The sequence below is a fragment of the Otolemur garnettii genome, unplaced genomic scaffold, assembly GCF_000181295.1.
Source record: "Otolemur garnettii isolate 467f Iridium unplaced genomic scaffold, OtoGar3 scaffold00105, whole genome shotgun sequence".
Lineage (NCBI taxonomy): Eukaryota > Metazoa > Chordata > Mammalia > Primates > Galagidae > Otolemur > Otolemur garnettii.
In genome coordinates this window covers 2,809,177-2,828,771 of record NW_003852500.1, presented here as the reverse complement: position 1 = coordinate 2,828,771, position 19,595 = coordinate 2,809,177, and the positions used below count along the sequence as shown (strand labels likewise).

At 47.7% G+C, this 19,595-nt stretch overlaps 2 protein-coding genes across 2 annotated transcripts in view; both read right to left on the bottom strand.

Moving 5' to 3' along the window:
• FAM129C (family with sequence similarity 129 member C) overlaps window positions 1–1,861 on the bottom strand; it is a 13,948-nt gene extending 12,087 nt beyond the window's left edge. Inside the window, exon 1 of the mRNA XM_012809447.2 lies at window positions 1,807–1,861. Coding sequence (XP_012664901.1) covers window positions 1,807–1,861 — 55 coding nt within the window. The remainder of the gene's footprint in view (window positions 1–1,806) is intronic.
• A 4,264-nt stretch (window positions 1,862–6,125) lies between these two features.
• On the bottom strand, window positions 6,126–16,676 carry PGLS (6-phosphogluconolactonase). Its single transcript, XM_003796548.3, has 5 exons — window positions 16,274–16,676; window positions 11,889–11,996; window positions 11,402–11,503; window positions 10,960–11,100; window positions 6,126–6,473 (listed from the first exon to the last, which is right to left on the bottom strand). Exons 1-5 carry the CDS (start codon window positions 16,559–16,561, stop codon window positions 6,336–6,338), a joined length of 777 nt encoding a protein of 258 aa, XP_003796596.1. The 5' UTR covers window positions 16,562–16,676; the 3' UTR covers window positions 6,126–6,335.
• Between the last annotated feature and the right edge of the window lie 2,919 nt (window positions 16,677–19,595).

Below are 19,595 nucleotides of genomic sequence, written 5' to 3'. Positions count from 1 at the left end.
AAAAAAAAAAAAAAAAAAAAAAAAAGAGTTTCATCTAAAGCTGTGGTCCCCAAGCTCTGGGCTGCAGACCAGTTCTGGTCTGTGGCCTATTAGGAACCAAGCTGCATGGCAGGAGTGAGTAGCAGGCAAGCCCCTGAAGGTTCATCTATATTTGCAGTTGCTCCCCATCACTCACATCTCTGCCTAAGCTCCACCTCCTGTCTCATCCGTCAGCAGTAGCATCACATGCTCATAAGAGCATGGACCCTACTGTAAACTGTGCATGCAAGGGGTCTAAGTTGGACACTTATTATGAGAACACAATTCCTCCTCCTTTCTGCCTCCCAAGTCCATGGAAAAATTGTCTTCCATGAAACTTGTCCCTGGTACCAAAAAGATTGGGGACCAGTGGTATGAAACATACAATTTCATGAGCTTTGATGCAATTACACACCTGTGCAACTGTCACTACAATCCAGATAATGAACAGACCCATCATGCCTGAAAAGTTCCTTGTGCCCTTTACCTGGGGAGATTTTAAAAAGCTTTTAAAATCCCCACCCCAGCACAAAGAAACTTTCTGGGTTGATGGAAGTGTTCTGTACCCTAATCTAGGAGGTTAGTCAAACAACTGTTAAAGTTCTTCATGCTGTTCCCTTAAGATGTGTGCACTTGACAATATATAAAACATACTTCCATCCTGCTGCTTGGAATATGGATCTAATTGCTGGAGCTCCAACAGACATTCTGTGCTATGAGGTGACGTTGGGCACAGAAGGCACAAATGGCAGAGCCATAACATGGAAGGAGTTCATAATCTTTTGCCAGACTATTTACCGCTACACCCGTCTCTAGGAGAAAGAAAGAAATCTTCATCTTGTTTAAGTTGCTACAGAAAAAAAAAAGCTATAAAGAGTAATTCACTGAATCTTTATGACAGCCCCATGAGGTAGGTATTGTTGTTACCCTTGTTTTACAGACAAGAGAATCAGGCCCAGAGAGATTACATCATTCACCCAAAGTCATACAGTGAGTGAGACAGGATTGGAGTGTGATTTTGGACCATCTGGCTTTTTGCAAGATATTCCACTGGCCTAGGCACATGTCATTCCTCCTATCCAGAATGCTCTTCTTTTCTTATCTCACCCCTGCCAACTCCATCACACTTTTGCAGCCCTGGCTTGACTATTGTTTCTTCAATGAATGGTCACCTGCCCCCCTCCATGACTCCCACCATGCTTTCCCATGCAACTGCCTTTGTGTAACAGTGACTTGATCTGCTTTCCTGGTCTGTATTGTATGCCTACCAGGTCGGGGCTGGTATCAATCCCACAGTATTCCCAGCACCCAGTATACAGTAGATGCTCAACCTGCGTATAAAGAGGACAGAGGGACTCAAGTAACACTGAATCTGGCAACAATCTCTCTTAGTCTCAAATTGGGAACTGAACCTCAGTCTCCAGGGTCCATGCCAAGAGGTCTGCTAGTCCTTTACCTGTCTAAGAGGACCATTATTCGGGGGGGGGGGGCTTTGTTGTACCCAGGATGATGCCCACCTGGCCCCATGTCCCCCACCCTAAGCCCCTACCCTGAATAGGGTTACCAGATTTCTCAAATAAAAATACACCAGTTGCATCTGAGTTGTAGATAAAGACTCCTTTTTCAGCTTACACTCTATGCCAAATTTGGAACATGCTTATATTTAAAAGCTGATGTTGTCTACTTGGAATTCACATCAGTAGGGCATCGTGTGTGTTTGACCACCCTAGCCTGAACCGCTCTAGTCCCTGCTTGGACTCTCACCCGGTCCCCACCCCGGCTTCTCACCCCTCAGGCACTGCTGCTGCTGCTTGTTCAGGAGACTCGAGGGCCGCCCGCCCATAGTGCCGCTGTCTCCGTCGTCTGGCGGGGATTCCTGGGCGCCTGGGCACTGGGGCACACGGGAGTAGGACGGCTGCTGGCTGTCAGGGGCCTGGAGGCTGCTGGAGTGTGGAAGCCCCGCCCTGCCCTTGCCACGTCTCACATGGCACCTGCGTCCTCCCAGCTCCCCTGGGGCCAAGGCTGTGGCAGAGCTGGTTTCTGTAGGGGCTGCCCCAGTTGGGACTGTGAGAGAGAAAAAGTGCTATCCTCGTCATCTTGGAGGAGGGACGCAGGACAGACGTCTGACAGGACTGGCCAGCAGTCAGTGTATGGAGTCCTGGAAAGGGGGTTAGGTAGGGATGGGGCATATAATTACAGGTGCCACTGCCTCCCCCGCTACACTCTACCAACCTGACCTAGCACAGCAGGGGAAGGAAGCTGGGTCTCTAGAGGGTCCAGACCTGGTCCTGGTGCCCCAAGCTGGGGAGACAGTATTGGAGAGACACTACCAGACTGTGTCTGGGGTCAGTTCTGAGGCAGGAAGAGCAAGTGCTGAGGTCTCAGAGAAGAGAAGACTCCAGGAGGGAGGAACAGAGGCTTACAGGGGACACTGAAGCTTCACCCTGATTCCTTTCTCAGGCCCCCCAACACTGCCCCTACCCCCACGTACCCATTACCTGGGCTCCATTTCACTTTCCTTTTTTTAGTTAAGAGACAGGGTTCTTACTAGTCACCCAGGTTGTTCTCAAACTCCTAGCCTCAAATGATCCTCCTGAGTAGCTAGGACTACAAGTGCCATACTCAGCTCTTAATTTAGACTTTTAAGGGTTTCTAGAAGGCATCTCTCTTTCAGAGCCCAGCCCCAATCTCCAGCACCCATCCCCCTCAATCCTGACCTCTCAGGCTCCCTATTACCCTCCAGGGAAATAGAAGCCACAGAAGCACTGGCTCCAATCTCTCCTCAAGCCATTGGGGCCTACTCAGCTGCCTGCAGCTACCTGGTGTCTGGAACACCCTTCCTACTCCTTCCCATACCTGGTCACCTAGGCTTCATCCCCCAGGATGGGACACCAGGCTCTTGGAGAGCGTACCCTTTTCCCCTAGACTGGTAGGGCATGTCCTTTGTGACTCAGCACTGGACTAGATTTTGTTAGTCAGGTGTTCCCACCCCTTCACCTGTTCCATGCCTGGCACAGAACACCCTTCAGCGCTTGTTGCATGGATGAATGAATGAATGAATGAATGAATGAAAGAGGAGGGGACGCAGTTTGCACTCCAAGCTGAAAGGTGATTGAATGGAGCCATCACAGGCTTTCTAATGAGGGGAGTGCTGAGTCATGAGTGTGTGATCCAGCATTGGCTTAGGGAGCAGGGTGGTGCCCTAAAGTCTTCTCAAGGGCACTGGATGTATTCTGGGGCAGGCTACCAGCTGGAGGAAGGAAAGACAGACTGTGGCCCCTCAGTCAGCAAGACTCTCAGGGAGCCCACAAGAGTGGGCAGTTCATCAGTGTCCCCACAGTATCCAATGCTCCTGTTGGCCTCAGTAGTAGAATCCCTGATTATAGTGGAGCCAATGGCAGTTACCCTTGTTTCAGTCGCCAATAAACAATAAATTTCCCAGTCTTCCTTGCTGTTATATAGGGCTGTGCAACATAGTATGGCCATTAAGATGTGATCAGAAGTGTCTTGAGTGAATCCTGGGATGGTCCCTTGTTATGAATCTCCATCTCCTCTTCCTCCTTCAGTGCTGAATATGGATGTAATGGCTAGAGCACAAGCAGCCACCATGGACCATGAGGTGGACCCCAGGTGATAACAACAGCATAGCAACAATGTAGAAGGAGCTGGGGTAGCCAAAAAGTTCATGAATTACTCCACCAGCCCTGACTGATGTATCTCCAGAGAAAGAGCTAAACCTCCATTTTGTTTAAGCCCCCAATAACATCAGAATGTTATTATGCATACATATATGTCTGTGTATGTGTACATATATGTGTGTATATATATATGCACACACTTTTTTTTTTGGTGCAACAAAGTCTCGCTCTATTGCCCAGGCCTAGAAGGTCATGGCATCAGCCTAGCTCACAGCAACCTCAAACTCTGGGGTTCAAGTGATCCTTCTTGTCTCAGTTTCCAAGTAGCTGGGACTACAGGTGCCTGCCATGATGCCTGGTTAATTTTATTTCAGTAGAGACAGGAACTCACTCTTCCCAGAGTGGTCTTGAATATCTGAGCTCAAAAGATCCTCCCACCTCCCCCAGAGTGCTAGGATTACAGGTGTAAGTCCTCAGCTCTGAATGTTATCTTCACTAATGCCCCAGGATTCATTTCTTCTTTCTTTCTTTCTTTTTTTTTTTTTTTTTTTTTTTTTGGAGACAGAGTCTTACTATGTTGCCCTTGGTAGAGTGACCGCACACAGCAACCTCAAACTCTTGGGCTTAAGCGATTCTCTTGCCTCAGCCTCCCAAGTAGCTGGGACTACAGGTGCCTGCCACAACGCTTGGCTACTTTTTGGTTGCAGTTGTCATTGTTGTTTGGCAGGCCCAGGCTGGGTTCAAACCCGCCAGCTCTGGTGTATGTGGCTGGTGCCCTAGCCACTGAGCTACAGCCACTGAGCCCATTTCTTCTTTCAACAAATATCATTCCATACCAGCCCCCGAGCTAAGTGTTGAGGACACAGAAGTATGCAAAACAGACAACATCCAGCCCCCACAGAGCTTTGGTCAGCAGGGGAACAGAATAAATACACCAACAAAACTGCCAGATAATTATAAGGCTAAGGGAGAAAAATGGAGGATGGAAAGAAAATGTCAGAGGGCAGAGTGGAGTCACAAGGATAATATTGCACCAATACCTAAAAGGAAGTGAGGGTCCAGATCATGCAAACTGCTAGAGGAAAGGGAATTGTGGGCAGCGGGCACAGAACATGCATAGCCCCTGAGGTGGAGATGAGTTTGGTGGGTTCCAGACGTAGCACAAAGTGGGCGGGCTGGGAGAGTGGTGAGGGGCTGGTTTAGGGAGTAGGTCAAAGGGGCCACACAGAGCCTTGTGAGAAAGGTGGATTTCATTCACAGGCTGGTCTGCAGCAGGGAGAATTGCCACTCTTGAGAGAAATAGGAGACAGTGACATGCTCCAGGCAGGATCCCCCATGTGGGGTCCTCACACCTGCTCCTAACTTTAGCTCCTTGCCCCAGCCTCTGCCCACAGCTCCAAGGGGCATGGCCACCTGCAGTTGCCCAAGCCCCACAGCTGGGTGCTTCCCTCCCACTCCTCTCTGCTGTTTGTCAACCTGCTTCCGGTCAGGCCTTGTCCCGCTTCCTCACTCTCACATCTGAGTGACCCACTGGGAGAAGACAGTGAAGGAAACTACACTTTCTGTGGTTTCGGCTTCCCCTTCTACCTGCATAGCCGCCTCCACACTGGAGTTTCAATTCCCACCTCCTGCTCAGCTGATACCTCCAAGCTCACACGTGTTTGAACAGCCCCCATGCACCCACCAGCCTCCCCCACTATGGTCCCTGGAGCTGGGAAAAGCTTAAGGGTGGACCATGAGCAGAAATACTCATGGAAAATGCCAGAACATTGGAGACTAGGGTTCCCTTGGCTTTTTCAAAGCTCTGAGCAGGCCTGCAGCCTGGCAGAAGACACACACTGGTCCCTTGTGTGCAGTCAGAGCTCAACTAAGGGAGTGGGTAGTGGGTTGATCTATGTCTCCCCAAAAGATATACCCACATCCTAGCCCTGGAACCTCAGAAGGTAACCTTCTTTGGAACAAGGGTCTTTGCAGGTGTTACTCATTAAGGATCTTGTGATGACACCATCCTGGGTTTAGGGTGATCCTGAATCCAAAGACAGATATCTTTATAAGAAAACAGAGAGACAGAGTGAGAAGGCTGTATGAGGGTGGAGGCAGAGATAGGAGTGATGCGTGTCTACAAGACAAGGAGCACCAAGAACTGTTGGCAGTCACCCAAAGCCAGGAGTGGCATGGGACAGATTCTCCCTTGGAGACCCCAAAGGGAATTGACACAAAAGCAGCAATGAATCTAAACTTCTGACTCCATAACTACAACAGAATATATTTCTTTTTTCTTGAGCTACCCAGTTTGTGGTACTTTTGTTAAAGCCAGTCCAGGAAATTCCTCCATGGTACCCACGCCCAAGGGGAGGAGGCCCCACTCTCAGCCCCATTAAGACTAGTTATAGATTAGGCCCCCAGCCAGGGTGCGACAGCCCCACCCCCAATACCTGCTGCTATCAAGGACCACAAGACAAAGGAGACTTCCAGTAAAGCTGCTTTTAATATCCAGGTCACCTGGAGCTGTGGCAAACAGGCTGAACCCCCAGGGCAGGGCTGGTGGACAGACTGTCAACTTCCAACAGCAGCACCATGTGGCTTTTCCAAATGGGGGCCTGGAGCGCAGTGGCCAGCAGGGGCCCAGCCCCTCAGGCCATGTGTGGTCCCAGCTGTGGAGTCTCTCTGGCCTGATGGTTATAAAGTGGAATGCTTCTCAAAGGGCACTGTTAGGAGTCTGGCGGCTGCCTCATCCAGAAACCAGCAAAGTTTCCCGGTGTGGGGTTGGACCAATGCAGCAGGGAGTGGGTTTGCTTCCTTGTCCTCCAAAATGCGCTGCATGGAGAAGGCAGGAGCATGAGGCCTTGGCTGGACCACTGGTGCCCTTCAGAATTCCCAGGGCTCCCCCAGATAAGATCCTTATACCCTCAACATGTGATGACGTTGTTTTCGGCTGTCCTAGCCTCAAACGTCGGCAAGAACAGAGTCCCTTTTTTCCTATCACATGTAACTGCTTATTTATTTATTTATTTATTTATTTTTAGAGACAGAATCTCACTTTATCACCCTCAGTAGAGTGCTGTGGCATCACAGCTCACAGCAACCTCCAATTCCTGGGCTTAGGCGATTCTCTTGCCTCAGCCTCCCAAGTAGCTAGGACTACAGGCGCCTGCCACAACGCCTGGCTATTTTTTGTTGCAGTTTGGCTGGGGCTGGGTTTGAACCTGCCACCCTCAGTATATGGGGCCAGCGCCCTTACCCACTGAGCCAAAGACACTGGCCCCATTCATTTATTTTATTTTATTTATTTATTTTTATTTTTAAGAGACAGAGTCTCACTTTATTGCCCTTGGTAGAGTGCTGTGGTGTCACAGCTCACAGCAACCTCCAACTCCTGGGTTTAGCTGATTCTCTTGCCTCAGCCTCCCAAGTAGCTGGGACTACAGGCGCCTGCCACAACGCTCAGCTATTATTTTTGTTGCAGTTTGGCCGGGGCCGGGTTTGAACCCACCACCCTCAGTATATGGGGCCGGCATCCCACTCACTGAGCCACAGGCGCCACCCTCTATTTATTTATTTTAAGAGTAGGCTCACTCTGTCACCCAGGCTAAAGTACAGTGGCATGATCATAGCTCACAGTAATCTGGACCTCGTGACCTCAAGTGATTCTCCTGCTTCAACCTCCCCAGTAGCTGGGACTACCAGCTCCTGCCAGCATACCTGGCCAATTTCTTTTTTCCTTCTTTTTTTTTTTTTCCCTGTGGAGACAAGGTCTTGCTACATTGCTCAGGATGGTTCTGAACTCTTGGCCTCAAGTGATTTTCTTGCCTCAGGCTCCCCAAGTGCTGAGATTACAGGCGTGAGCCACCGAGCCTGGCCTGTAACTGTTTAATACTATGTTCAGCACCTCTTTTCTGCAAAAAAACTAGAATTAATATATTGAGGTCTGTAGACTATCAAGTACAGTGGTTCTCAACCTTCCTAATGCCGTGACCCTTTAATACAGTTCCTCATGTTGTGGTGACCCCCAACCATAAGGGGAACTGTATTAAAGGGTCATGGCATTAGGAAGGTGGAGAACCACTGATCTAGTATCTGTTGCAACTATTTAGCTCTGCTGTTATAGCCCAAAGCAGCTGTGGACAATACCTACACAAACAAGAGTGACTGTATTCCCAATTAGTATTTATTTCTCAACACTGAAATTCAAATTTCTTTCTTTTTTTTTTTTTTTTTTGAGACAGAGCCTCAAGCTGTCCCCCTGGGTAGAGTGCTGTGGCATCACAGCTCACAGCAACCTCCAACTCCTGGGCTCAAGAGAGTCTCCTGCCCCAGCCTCCCAAGTAGCTGGAACCACAGGCGCCCACCACAATGCCTGGCTATTTTTTGGTTGCAGCGGTCGTTGTTTTGGTGGGCCCAGGCTGGATTCAAACCCGCCACCTTAGGTGTATGTGGCTGGTGCCTTAGCCACTTGAGCCATACGCGCTGAGCCTGAAATTCAAATTTCATAGAGTTTTCACAAGACAAGAAATATTATTCATTTGAATTTCTTTTTTTGAGATGGGATCTTGTGATGTTGCCCAGGGTGGAATGTAATACCTGTTCACAAGTGCTATCACTGCACACTATTGCCTCAAACTCCTGAGCTCAAGAGATCCTCTTGCCTCTTGAGTAGCTAGGATTAGAGGAGTGCACCATCATGCCCAGTTCTTCATTTAATTTTTTTCCTAATCACTTAAAAGGAATGTGGCCTGCAGGCCATGGGGTACCAACCACTGATTGGACCTCCTAATTATCAGGAATTATAAATACTGCTTTCGCTGGGTATGTTAGTGCATACCTGTAATCCCAGCTATGCAGGAGGATCGCTTCTGCCCAAGAGTTCAAGGTTACAGTGAGCTATGATCATGCCACTTATATTAACTCATTTACTTCTGATGACAGACTTGTAGAGTCACCTTTGTTCTCAGCCTCATTTTATGGAGTCGCTAAGGGTATGAGGGGCTGAGTCACCTATCTGAATTCTCATGGCCTATATTGTTCTGTACATGGAGGGACACTACATCAGAACCCCATCAACCAACACTCAGGGAATCTGGGTGGAAGAGCTCTCCCAAACCACATTGCAGATGACAACGTTGAGGTCTGGAGGGTTTAAGTGGCTGCCCAATGCCACCTGGAATCACTTAGCAAGGAAGTCCAGTCTACTGGACTCCAAAAATTCTGCACCCGGCAACCCAGCACTAAGCTACCCCCATGAAGACATCTGGACCCAATGGGTGGAAATGTCTACCATGTTTCCACCATGTTTCCAATGGTGGAAAGTATTATTATTTATTATTTTTAAAATATTTCCAATTTCTTCCATAGATGTTGGTCTTTTCAATGGTGGGAATTAAAATTTTTTAATTAATGCCCAGGAACAGTGGCTATAATCCTAGCACCCTGGGAGCCCAAGGTGGGTGGATTGTCTGAGCTCACAAGTTTGAGACCAACCTGAGTCAGAGCAAGAACTCGTCTCTAAAAAAAAAATAGCCAAGCATTGTGATGGGTACCTGTAGTCCCAGCTACTTGGGAGGCTGAGGCAAGAGAATTGCTTGAGCCCAAGCAAACTTGAGCAAGTTTAAGGTTGCTGTGAGCTATGATGCCATGGCACTTTACCAAGGGTAACAAAATGAGACTCTGTCTCCAAAAAAATAAAAAATAAAAGTAAATTAGGGCAGTGCCTGCGGCTCAAAGGAGTAGGGCGCCAGCCCCATATACTAGAGGTGATGGGTTCAAACCCAGCCCTAGCCAAAAACTGCAAAAAATAAATAAATAAAAGTAAATTTAAAAATAAAACATTTTAATTATTTAGTTTATTTTAAATACCTTAATGAATTTTATATTTTCCTAAAATGTTATTTGTAATTGTGCCTTTCATTTTATTCCTAATGTGATATGATTTTTTTTTTTTTAGAGACAGAGTCTCACTTCACAGCAACCTCTAACTCCTGGACTTAGGTGATTCTCTTGCCTCAGCCTGCCGAGAAGCTGGGACTACAGGTGCCCGCCACAACGCCAAGGTATTTTCTTATTGCAGTTAGGCCAGGGCTGGGTTTGAATCCACCACCCTCAGTATGTGGGGCCTCAGTATATGGGGCTGGTGCCCTACTCACTGAGCCACAGGCACCGCCCAATGTTACATGATTTTTTTCCCTCTTGATTGGCTTTGTCAGGAGGTTGTCTATCTTTCAGATATACCTACCAAAAAACTTTTATTTATTTATTTATTTTTTTTTTTTTTGAGACAGAGCCTCAAGCTGTCCCCCTGGGTAGAGTGCTGTGGCATTACAGCTCACAGCAACCTCCAACTCCTGGGCTCAAGCAAGTCTCCTGCCTCCACCTCCCAAGTAGCTGGGACCACAGGCGCCTGCCACAACGCCGGGCTATTTTTTGGTTGCAGCCGTCATTGTTGTTTGGCGGGTCCGGGCTGGGGATTCGAACCCGCCACCTTAGGTGTACGTGGCTGGCGCCTTAGCTGGTTGAGCTATAGGCGCCAAGCCCCAAAAAACTTTTAAAAAGTACTAACCAACTCATTAATTTCTTTTCTTTTTTTGAGACAGAGTCTCACTTTGTCACTCTTGGTAGAATGCCATAGTGTCATAGGTCATAGCAACCTAAAAGTCCTGGGCTCAAGTGATTCTCTTGCCTCAGCCTCCTGTGTAGCTGGGACTACAGGACCACACCACCACAGCACCTAGCTATTTTTAGAGACGTGGTCTCATTCTTGCTCAGGCTGGTCTTCAACTCCTGAGCTCAGGTAATGCAAATCATTAATTTCTGATTTTAATTTCACTTCCACTGAGTTTCCCCAGATTTACATTTTGTTCTTTTTCTAATTGTAGAATAAAATGTTTGATCTATTTATTTCAATGGTTTTCTAGTTAATAAAAAAAAATGCATTTTAATGTGATGAATTTACCTCTGAGTACAGCTTTGGCCTCACCTTATCAATTTCATTTTACATTCATTCCTAAGTAGCCAGAAATTTCAGTTTTAATCTCCCCCTTAATTCAAGAATTACTGAATTATCTAATAAAAATGCATTTTTAATGCAATGAATTTACCTCTGGGTATGGCTTTGGCCTCACTTCATCAATTTCATTTCATGGTCATTTATTCCTAAATAGTTAGAAATCTCAGTTTTAATTTCCCCTTTAACTCAAGAATTACTAAATTATCTTCAGATCTAATGTTTCTAGTAACATAGTGTCTGGGGTCATATTCTATCCCAGGAGCCCACATGCCCATTACCTTACTGAGATCAGAATGCTGTTACCTTCAGAACACCTGCTTTGCCTTCTCCAGTTGCCACAAAGATGACAGTTCGGGCTGCATTCAGGACAGGTAGTGTGAGTGTCACACGCTGTGGGGGTGGCTTTGGGGAGTCACTGATGGGGGCCACAATCTTCTCACGCTCCTGGGGGAGGAAGGCCAGTAGTGGAGACACAAGTACATCACTTCTACTTCTTGAGCACATACACATGCCAGGCCCAGTGCAGCCATCACTCCATCACATCATAACAATTCTGTGGTGGATGATTTAGGGTCCTCATTGTAGGCTCAGAAGGGCTGGGCCCAGCGAGCATGTACACTGGTGAAAGCTGACTTAAAATCTGGGTCTAGGAGCCCTGCCCTGCAGATAGCCTTCCCTCTGGAAGCTCCAGACACCAGGGACTGGGCTTAGGACAAAAGTGAATCATGAACCTTGGTAGGCTCACCTGCAGAAGGGGATGGTCTGGGAAAAGTGAGCAAGTGTGACCATCTGGGCCCACTCCCAGGATCAGAAGGTCGAAAACCGGGATGGAGTCTCCTTGGAATGCCTTGACAAAGGAAGAAGATAGTCAGGAGAGGTTGTGAGGTGGGTGAGAGAGCTCAAAGGACATACAGAGGCAATCATCAGGAAAACATGAGCAGCCATAACACAGGAAACATTGTTCAGCTTTGCCTGTGATCAAAACCCCACCAGTCTAGGGACACAGCTGTTCCCAAGAACTGAGTTCCCAGACTGCTACCTGGGCAAGAGTGTCCAGGAGACCCTCTGGATCCCCAAGGTGGGGCTATGGCCTTGTGGGGGATGGGAAAGAGGGTCTGTGGATCACCTCAGGGAAGTTTCTGCTGGTAACAATCATATAAGGCTGCTCCACTGCCCAGGGAATAGCCCCGTAGTGGACATGGTCTCCCTTGCGGCTGTTCCTTGTAACTTACCTGTCTCAGCTTCTTGGCATAGTCCTCAGCTGCCTCCTCCACAGGTAACTCAGGGTTGATGGTGATCACTTGGTTGTCTGGGATGGGCAGCCTGGAGAGCAGGTGTGTCTATAACAGAGGGACAATATCACCAATAGTAATGAAACCACCTTGATTCCCCCAGGAGGGACACTTCAAAGATGGTACTGTCATTACACCCATTTACAGATGGGGACACTGAGGTACAGGAGGACTGGTGCACTTGTTCAAGGTTCCTCAGTTAGTGAGTGGTTCAAGATTCCTTAGCCCTCACTGATACTGTCTCTCATGGAAGAAGAGATTCAAGGGAAATGGAGGCTCTGGGGGCCAGGCATGAGGGTCTCTGGGGGAGAAAAGTGGCCCTCCTGGGAGTTGGATCACCATGATGCCTATGCCTGGAGCCATTAGAAGAGCAAAGACAGGCTCGGCGCCTATAGCTCAACCGGCTAAGGCGCCAGCCACGTACACCTAAGGTGGCGGGTTCGAATCCCCAGCCCAGGCCCACCAAACAACAATGATGGCTGCAACCAAAAAATAGCCAGGCGTTGTGGCGGGCGCCTGTGGTCCCAGCTACTTGGGAGGCTGAGGCAGGAGACTCGCTTGAGCCCAGGAGTTGGAGGTTGCTGTGAGCTGTGATGCCATGGCACTCTACCCAGGGGGATAGCTTGAGGCTCCGTCTCAAAAAAAAAAAAAAAAAAGAAGAGCAAAGACAATCTCAGAGCACCATGCCCTGTTTTCCACCATGGAACTTTGAAGTATACCATGATTGGGGGGAGGGAGGACTCTCAGTCACAGCCTACACCTATCTGGCCATATTATAGCCCTGTTTCAAAGCCTCCAAGGTCCCTTAGCCCTCAAGAGGGCTTATAAACATCAAAATGTATTGCTTACAGTTCTAGAGACTGGGAAGTCAAAGATCAAGGTGCCAACAGTATCTGGTGAGGGCCTGCTTCCTGGTTTTTTTTGTAGAGACAGGGTCTTGCTCTTGCTCTTGCTCAGGCTGGTCTTGAACTCCTGGCCTCTAGTGATCCTCCTGCCTCAGCCTCCCAAAATGACAGGACTATAGGCATGAGTCACTGTGCCCAGCCCAGCATCTCTCTTTTTATCTTTTCCTGATTACTTTTAGAGATAGTTTCTTACTGTCTTCCAGGTTGGAATGCAGTGGCTTGATCATAGCTCACTCTAACCTCAAATTCTTAGGCATAAGCAATCCTCCTGCCTCAGACTCTGGAGTAGCTGGTACTACAGTGATATGACTAATTTTTAAATTCTTTTGTAGAGGCTGGAGTCTCTCTATGTTGTCTAGGCAGATCTAGAACTCCTGGACTCTAGCAATTGGCCTCCTAGAGTGCTGGAATTACAGGTGTGAGCTGCCTTGTCCTGCCCCTTGGGTGTCTTGCATAATCCCATTCATAAGGGCTCCCCTCATGACCTAATCACCTCTCAAGAGCCCCATCTCCTAATACTACCACCTTTGGGGTTAATATTTTAACATATGAATTAGGGTGAAGGTATATAAACAGCCTCTATAGTTATACACCTCCTTAGGTACTTCACTGAGCAAAACTAGGACTACTGATACCCCATTTCTGTCACATGAGTCCCTCTTTTGGCTGTCCTCCCCCTTCCCTGGCTCAGAGCTGCTCCTTCTCTGGCACTGAGGGTGGGTGCTGGTGCTAATAACCCATAGATGGAGTGGGCACAAAGGTCCAAGAGGAGGGATATGCCCTCAGTGGCTCATTATGGGCTCAGATGGATGTGGGTGGCTCCCAGATTCATACTTTTACTCCCTCCCATTTCTCCTGCCTCCCTCTTGGGCTCCTCCTGGGAGCTCCCTTTATTCATCACAGTCAACAGGACTCCCCAGGTCAGGCTGTGCTTCCAGGGAGCCCGGGACTAGGGTGGTGTTAGATGGGCAAGTTCCTAGAAGTGGAAATTCTGGTTGATCCAGGCAGGCTCTCTTGAAACATGTTTAAGGTGTTGCCGGACCAAGATGCTGCAGTAAGGCAGCCCAAACCAACCTTAATACCCCTATGATGCTCATGCCTAAGGTACAGGTGAACAGGGGGAAATTTAGGCTGAGAGCTACAAGGTGTACAAGGCACCCTCATTGAAGATGCAGACACTTCTATATCCTTGTAGTGAGTTGAATAGTATCCTCCCAAAACTCATGTCCACCCACGACCTCAGAATATGACCTTATTTAGAAATAGTGTCTCCGTTGCTGGGCATGGTGGTTCACACCTTTAATCCTAGCATTTGGAAAGGTGGAGGATTGTTTGAAGCCAGGGGTGCAATGCCAACCTGGGCAACATAGTAAGAGTCTGACTGTACAACAAATGGAAAAATTAGCCAGGTGTGGTAGGGTTTGCCTATAGTCCCAGCTACTCAGGAGGCAGAAGTGAGAGGATCAACTTGAGCCTAGGATTTGGAGCCTGCAGTGAGATACGATGACTCCACTGCACTCTAGCCCATGTGACCGAGCAAGACCTTGTCACCCAGCCTCAAAAAAAAAAAAAAAAGAAAGGAGAAGAAGAAAAAGGAAAGGAAAGAAAGAAATAGGGTCTTTGTAGATATAATTAGTTAAGAACAAGTCATACTGGATTAGGAAAGGCCCTAAATCCAATGACTGGTGTACTTATGAGAGGAGAGGACACATAGAGAGAATCAGAGAACACAGAAGCAGAGATTAGAGTGATATGGCCACAAGCCAAGGAACTCCTGGAGCCACCAGATGCAGAAGAGGCAAGAGGTATCCTCCCCTAGAGCCTTCAGATAGAGCTCTGCTGCCAACACCTTGATTTTGGATTTCCTCCATAAATGTAAGAAAATAAATTCCTGTGGTTTTCAGCCACCCAACAGCCCAAGGAAAATAATATGGTCTCCATATTTGTCCCTACCACACAGCCTCTGCCTTGACTGAGCCCTGTTGCTTCAGATTGCCCAAGGCCAACTCCTTCCTATGTTTCACATCTCAGCTCAGATGTCACCTTCTCAGAGCCCTGGGCCCTAACCTCCCTTGACAAAGGATGTTCACATAACCTCTGGCACTTTTGTATCATTTCACAGTATTTTTTTTCACATGCATTATGTTAATGCCCTGAGTGGATTTTCCTTATTTGTTTCCCCATGTGGGCACCCATCTCTCTAGTATGGGCCCTGTGAGGGAACCGCCTAGTTCTCCACTGTGTTCCCAGTGCTAGGGCACAGGGCCTTGCAAAGAAGGGATGCTCCTTCAATATCCATCCAACTTTCTCATTTGCTATTTTGTTAAGAGTTTTGTTATTTGAGTAAGTAGTTTTCCTAATTAAAAAAGTTTGTAAAAAGCCATGCAAAGAAGGTGGCGCCTGTGGCCCAAGGAGCAGGGTGCCAGCCCCATATACCAGAGGCGGCAGATTCAAACCTGGCCCCAGCCAAAAATTGCGGAAAAAAATAAAAAGCCATTCAAAGAAAGAAACAAAAGCCCACTTTTTAATGACACTCTTAGGAAAACACACAGAAATGCAGAAATTAAGTGAAGCCCCCTCCTCTGGTCTCTAGGTGACCTGGACAGGTAAGCACGCCTCTTCTGTTTTGTTTCCCCATCTGTGAAAGGGGTAGTGGAGTAATAGTCGCTGTGGGGATTCATGAGATCATGCATATAAAACGCTCAGTAACCTTTACCTCCAATTATAAAAATATAACACAAAACCATCAGCTTGAGCTTCTATGCAAAGAGAAGGCAACACATCCAGGATTGGGCAGCCCATGACATTGCCCAGCTCAAGAGACCTGAGGTTCCTGGCCAAGTCAGCCCCTCTCACCCCTCCCTGGGGCGGATTGAGAGCAGACTCCGATGCAGTCAGAGCACCCCAGGGCAGGCCATGACTCCTCCAAACCTTAATCTCCTTGGCTGTAAAACCAGGACTCTCGCCTGATTCTATCAAAGCCAGGATATCCATCAGACCCGCAAGGGCTGAGAGACCACTGAGAACTCCTCCAGGTTCGAGATGAAGCTTCAGGACAGATGCCTCTTGGCTGGCTCCTGCACTGCCCTAACTGCCTTTGCACGCCGGGAGACTACTGAAACTACTGAATGGGCCTCATTGTGGAATAGGCCAGTTGGTTCGCTTCCACGCCCTTACTCATGCCATTCCCTCTGCCTGGTCACCAGACAAAGCATGACCAGGCACTGCAGAGGCCGCATTGGACCGCCCATGTAGAATTGGAGAGTAGTGTAGCCCAGGTGGGACCTCGGCAGCCCAAGGAGACCGTTCCCAGCCCAGCCCAGAGAAAAGCAGAGGGCCCTGTGAGCCCCTGCAAGGCCGGGGCTCAGGGGTGGGCGGGGCTCACCAGGCATGACCCCCGGCGGCCCCCGTAGCTCTCACCCGGTAAAGGCCGTACGTGCTCTCGGCGTGCTCGAAAGGCACTAGGCGCTCGTCGCAGAAGCCCAGCGTCCAGCGGGCGAGGCTAGCGGGCCCGGCGGGGGCAGCGGCGGCGGGCAGTTCACGGGCCAGCATCGTGACCAAGCTGCCGCCCGACAGGCCGAGCGCGAAGCGGGCGCGGGTCCCAGCCAGGCAGCATGCTGCCCTCTGAGCCACTAGCTGCGCTAGCGAGGCGCCCAACTCCTGCGGGCTCGAGAAGACTGAGATTAAGCCCGGGGCCGGCGCGGCCATGGCGACGGCAGCGGCGGGGAGGCGGAAGCGCTTCGGCGGCCGCTAGTGCGCTTGCCCGAAAGAAGGCCCTGCTTCAGTGCTTTGGGCGGCCACCTTTGGCACATGCGTAGTTGTACAAATAAAGCCACGACAGGGTTGGGCAGTCGGTCCGGTCTCACCCATTGATTTTTGACCCACTGTACCTTTCGAGAGTTGGGGCAAGCAGAGCTCGAATGCTCAGCCTTGGGATGTCAGGAGAGCCCGAGAGGGGAGTCCAAGAAGGGGACGTGGTATTGGGGTGGCAGGAGAGCTTCGGGAAGATTTCCTGGAGGAGGGCTCATTTTGGTGGGTTTTGAAGTTTCCTCATCCTTTGTCATAATTATATTTATCATAATTATCATATATTATCATAATTGTTGCTATTTTTGTGTTCTCTCCCCCTCGTAGTAAGCACTATGAGACTCATACAGGTAGTGCATCTTTAACTCTGAAGCAAATTAAGAAACCTAATCCATTCACCATAGCATCATAAAGAATAAAATAGGGATTACTTTAACAAGAGATATGTAAGAGTTGTACACTGGGGAGGCTGGGCGCGGTGGCTCACGCCTGTAATCCCAGCACTCTGGGAGGTAGAGGCTGGCGGATCGCCTGAGCTCACGGGTTGGAGATCAGCCCGAACTAGAGCGAGACACCGTCTCTAAAAACAGCCGGGTATTGTGGCGGGCGCCTGCAGTCCCAGCTACTCGGGAGGCTGAGGCAAGAGGATCGCTTGAGCCCAAGAGTTGGAGGTTGCTGTGACCTATGACGCCACAGCACTCGGGAACGACAAAGTGAGACTCTGTCTCAAAAAAAAAAAATTGTACACTGAAAACTATTAAATGGTAAGACATCCACGTTTATAGACGGGGAGGGAAATATATTGTTAAGATGGTGATACCACCCAAATTAGACGACATAATCCCTATCAAAATTCCAGCTGTCTTTTTAGTAAAAATTGACAAGCTTGTCCTAAAATTCATAAGAAATTGCAAATGACCCCCAAATAAACAAAACAATGTTGAAAAGGAACAAAATTGGAGGATTCACACTTTCTGATTTCAAGCTAACAAGCTACTGTAACCTAGAGAGTATAGTATTGGCATAAGGATAGACATCTAGGTCAAAGATGAGAACTGAGAGTGCAAAAATAAATCCATACATATATGTATGATTAAGTGATTTTCGACAAGGGTGCCAGGACTATTCAAAAGGAAAAGAAGAGTCATCAATAAATAGTGCTGGGACAATGGAATACGGGATAACCTCATGCAAAATAATGAAGGTGGTCTGTGTGCTAGGCAGAATAATAGTCCCTTACCCCCAAAATGCTCATACTCTAATCTCTTGAGCCTTTAAATATATTAGGATACTTGGCAGGGGGTAATTATGGTAGCCAAGAAATTAGGTTGTTGAGAATTGTCATTAGAATAGATGATCTAGATGGGCTTGATGTAATCAAAAGGGTCCTTACACATGTAAATAGAAAAGGGAAGCAGAAAAGGTAGAACCAGGGCATTAATGTTGCAAGAAAGATTTGACCTGCTGTTGCTGGTTTTGAAGATGGAGGAAAGAGGCATGCATCAAGGAATGTGGGTGGTTCCCAGGAACTGGAAAATGCAAGCAAATGTCTAAATGTCTTCGACCCTAGGTCCTCTAGGAACCAGCCCTGCAGACAACTTGATTCTAGCCGGGTGAAGTCAATTTCTGACTTCTGAATTTCATCACTATAATAGATTAGTGTTATTTTAAGTCACTGAGTTTTTTTAGCAATTTGTTACAGCAGCACTAGAAAACTAACACAGGTCCCTTCCTCACACTGTATACAAATAAATAACTCAAAATGGGGTGAAGATCTAAATGTAAGAGCTTAACTCAAAAAACCCAGAGAAGAAAACAAAGACATAAATCTTTATGAACTTTGAGGGCACAAGCAATAAAAGATATGTTGATAAACTGGACTTTATCAAATTTGAAAACTTTTATGTATCAAGGGTACTACCAAGAAAGTGAAAGGAAAACCCACAGAATGGAAGAAAATATTTATAAATTGTGTATTTTGTAAGAATCTAGCATACATAAAGGATTAAGAACTCTTAAGAAAAAGACAACCCAGGCTGGGTACAGTGGCTCATGTCTGTAATCCTAACACTCTGGAAGGTCAAAGGCAGGAGGATCACTTGAGTTCAAGAGTTCAAGACCAGCCTGAATAAGAATGAGATCTTGTTTCTACAAAAATTAAAAAAAAATTAGCTGGGTGTAGTGGCATCCACCAGCACTCCCACCTACTTGGGAGACTGAGACAAGAGGATCGCTTGAGTCCAGGAGTTTGAGGTTGCTGTGAGCAATGATGACACCATTGCCCTCTAGCAGGGGCAACAAAGCAAGACTCTGTGTCCAAAAAAAGAAAAAGAAAAAAAAGATAATTTTTTAAAAATGGGGTTTTTTGTTTGTTTTTTAATAGAGTCTCACTCTGTTGCCTACGCTAGAATGCCACAGTGCCAGACCAGCTCATGGCAACCTCAAACTCCTGGGTTCAACTGATCCTCCTCCCTCAGCTTCCCAAGTAGCTAGGACTACAGGCACCTGCCACAATGCCCAGCTAATTTTTCTACTTTTAGCAGATACAAGGTATCTCACTCTTACTCAGGCTAGTTTTAGAACTCCTGAGCTCAAGCAATCCTCCTGCCTCTGCCTCCCAGAGTGCTAGGATTACAGGCATAAGCTGCCATATCCAGTCAGACAATCCAGTTTTTAAAAGGGCAAAGTATCTAAATATTCAATATTGTACCAAAGAAGATTAACAATGCCCAATAGAACATGAAAAGATACCCTGCTCTTTAGCCACCAAAGGGAGGTAAATCAAAACTACCGTGAGGTGAGGTGGCTCAGCGCCCAGAGCACAGTGGTTACAACGACAGCCACGTACACAGAGGCTGACGGGTTTGAACTTGGCCCCGACCAGCTAAAACAACAATGACAACTGCAACAACAATAAAAAAAAAAAAAAAGATGA

Coding starts and splice junctions, on each gene's coding strand:
- PGLS (XM_003796548.3), bottom strand. CDS start 16,561: ATGGCCGCGCCGGCCCCGGGCTTAATCTCAGTCTTCTCGAGCCCGCAG. Junction 11,504..11,888: donor ATGCCAAGAAGCTGAGACAG/GTAAGTTACAAG, acceptor TCCTTTGTCAAG/GCATTCCAAGGAGACTCCAT. Junction 11,101..11,401: donor CAGACCATCCCCTTCTGCAG/GTGAGCCTACCA, acceptor TTCCTCCCCCAG/GAGCGTGAGAAGATTGTGGC.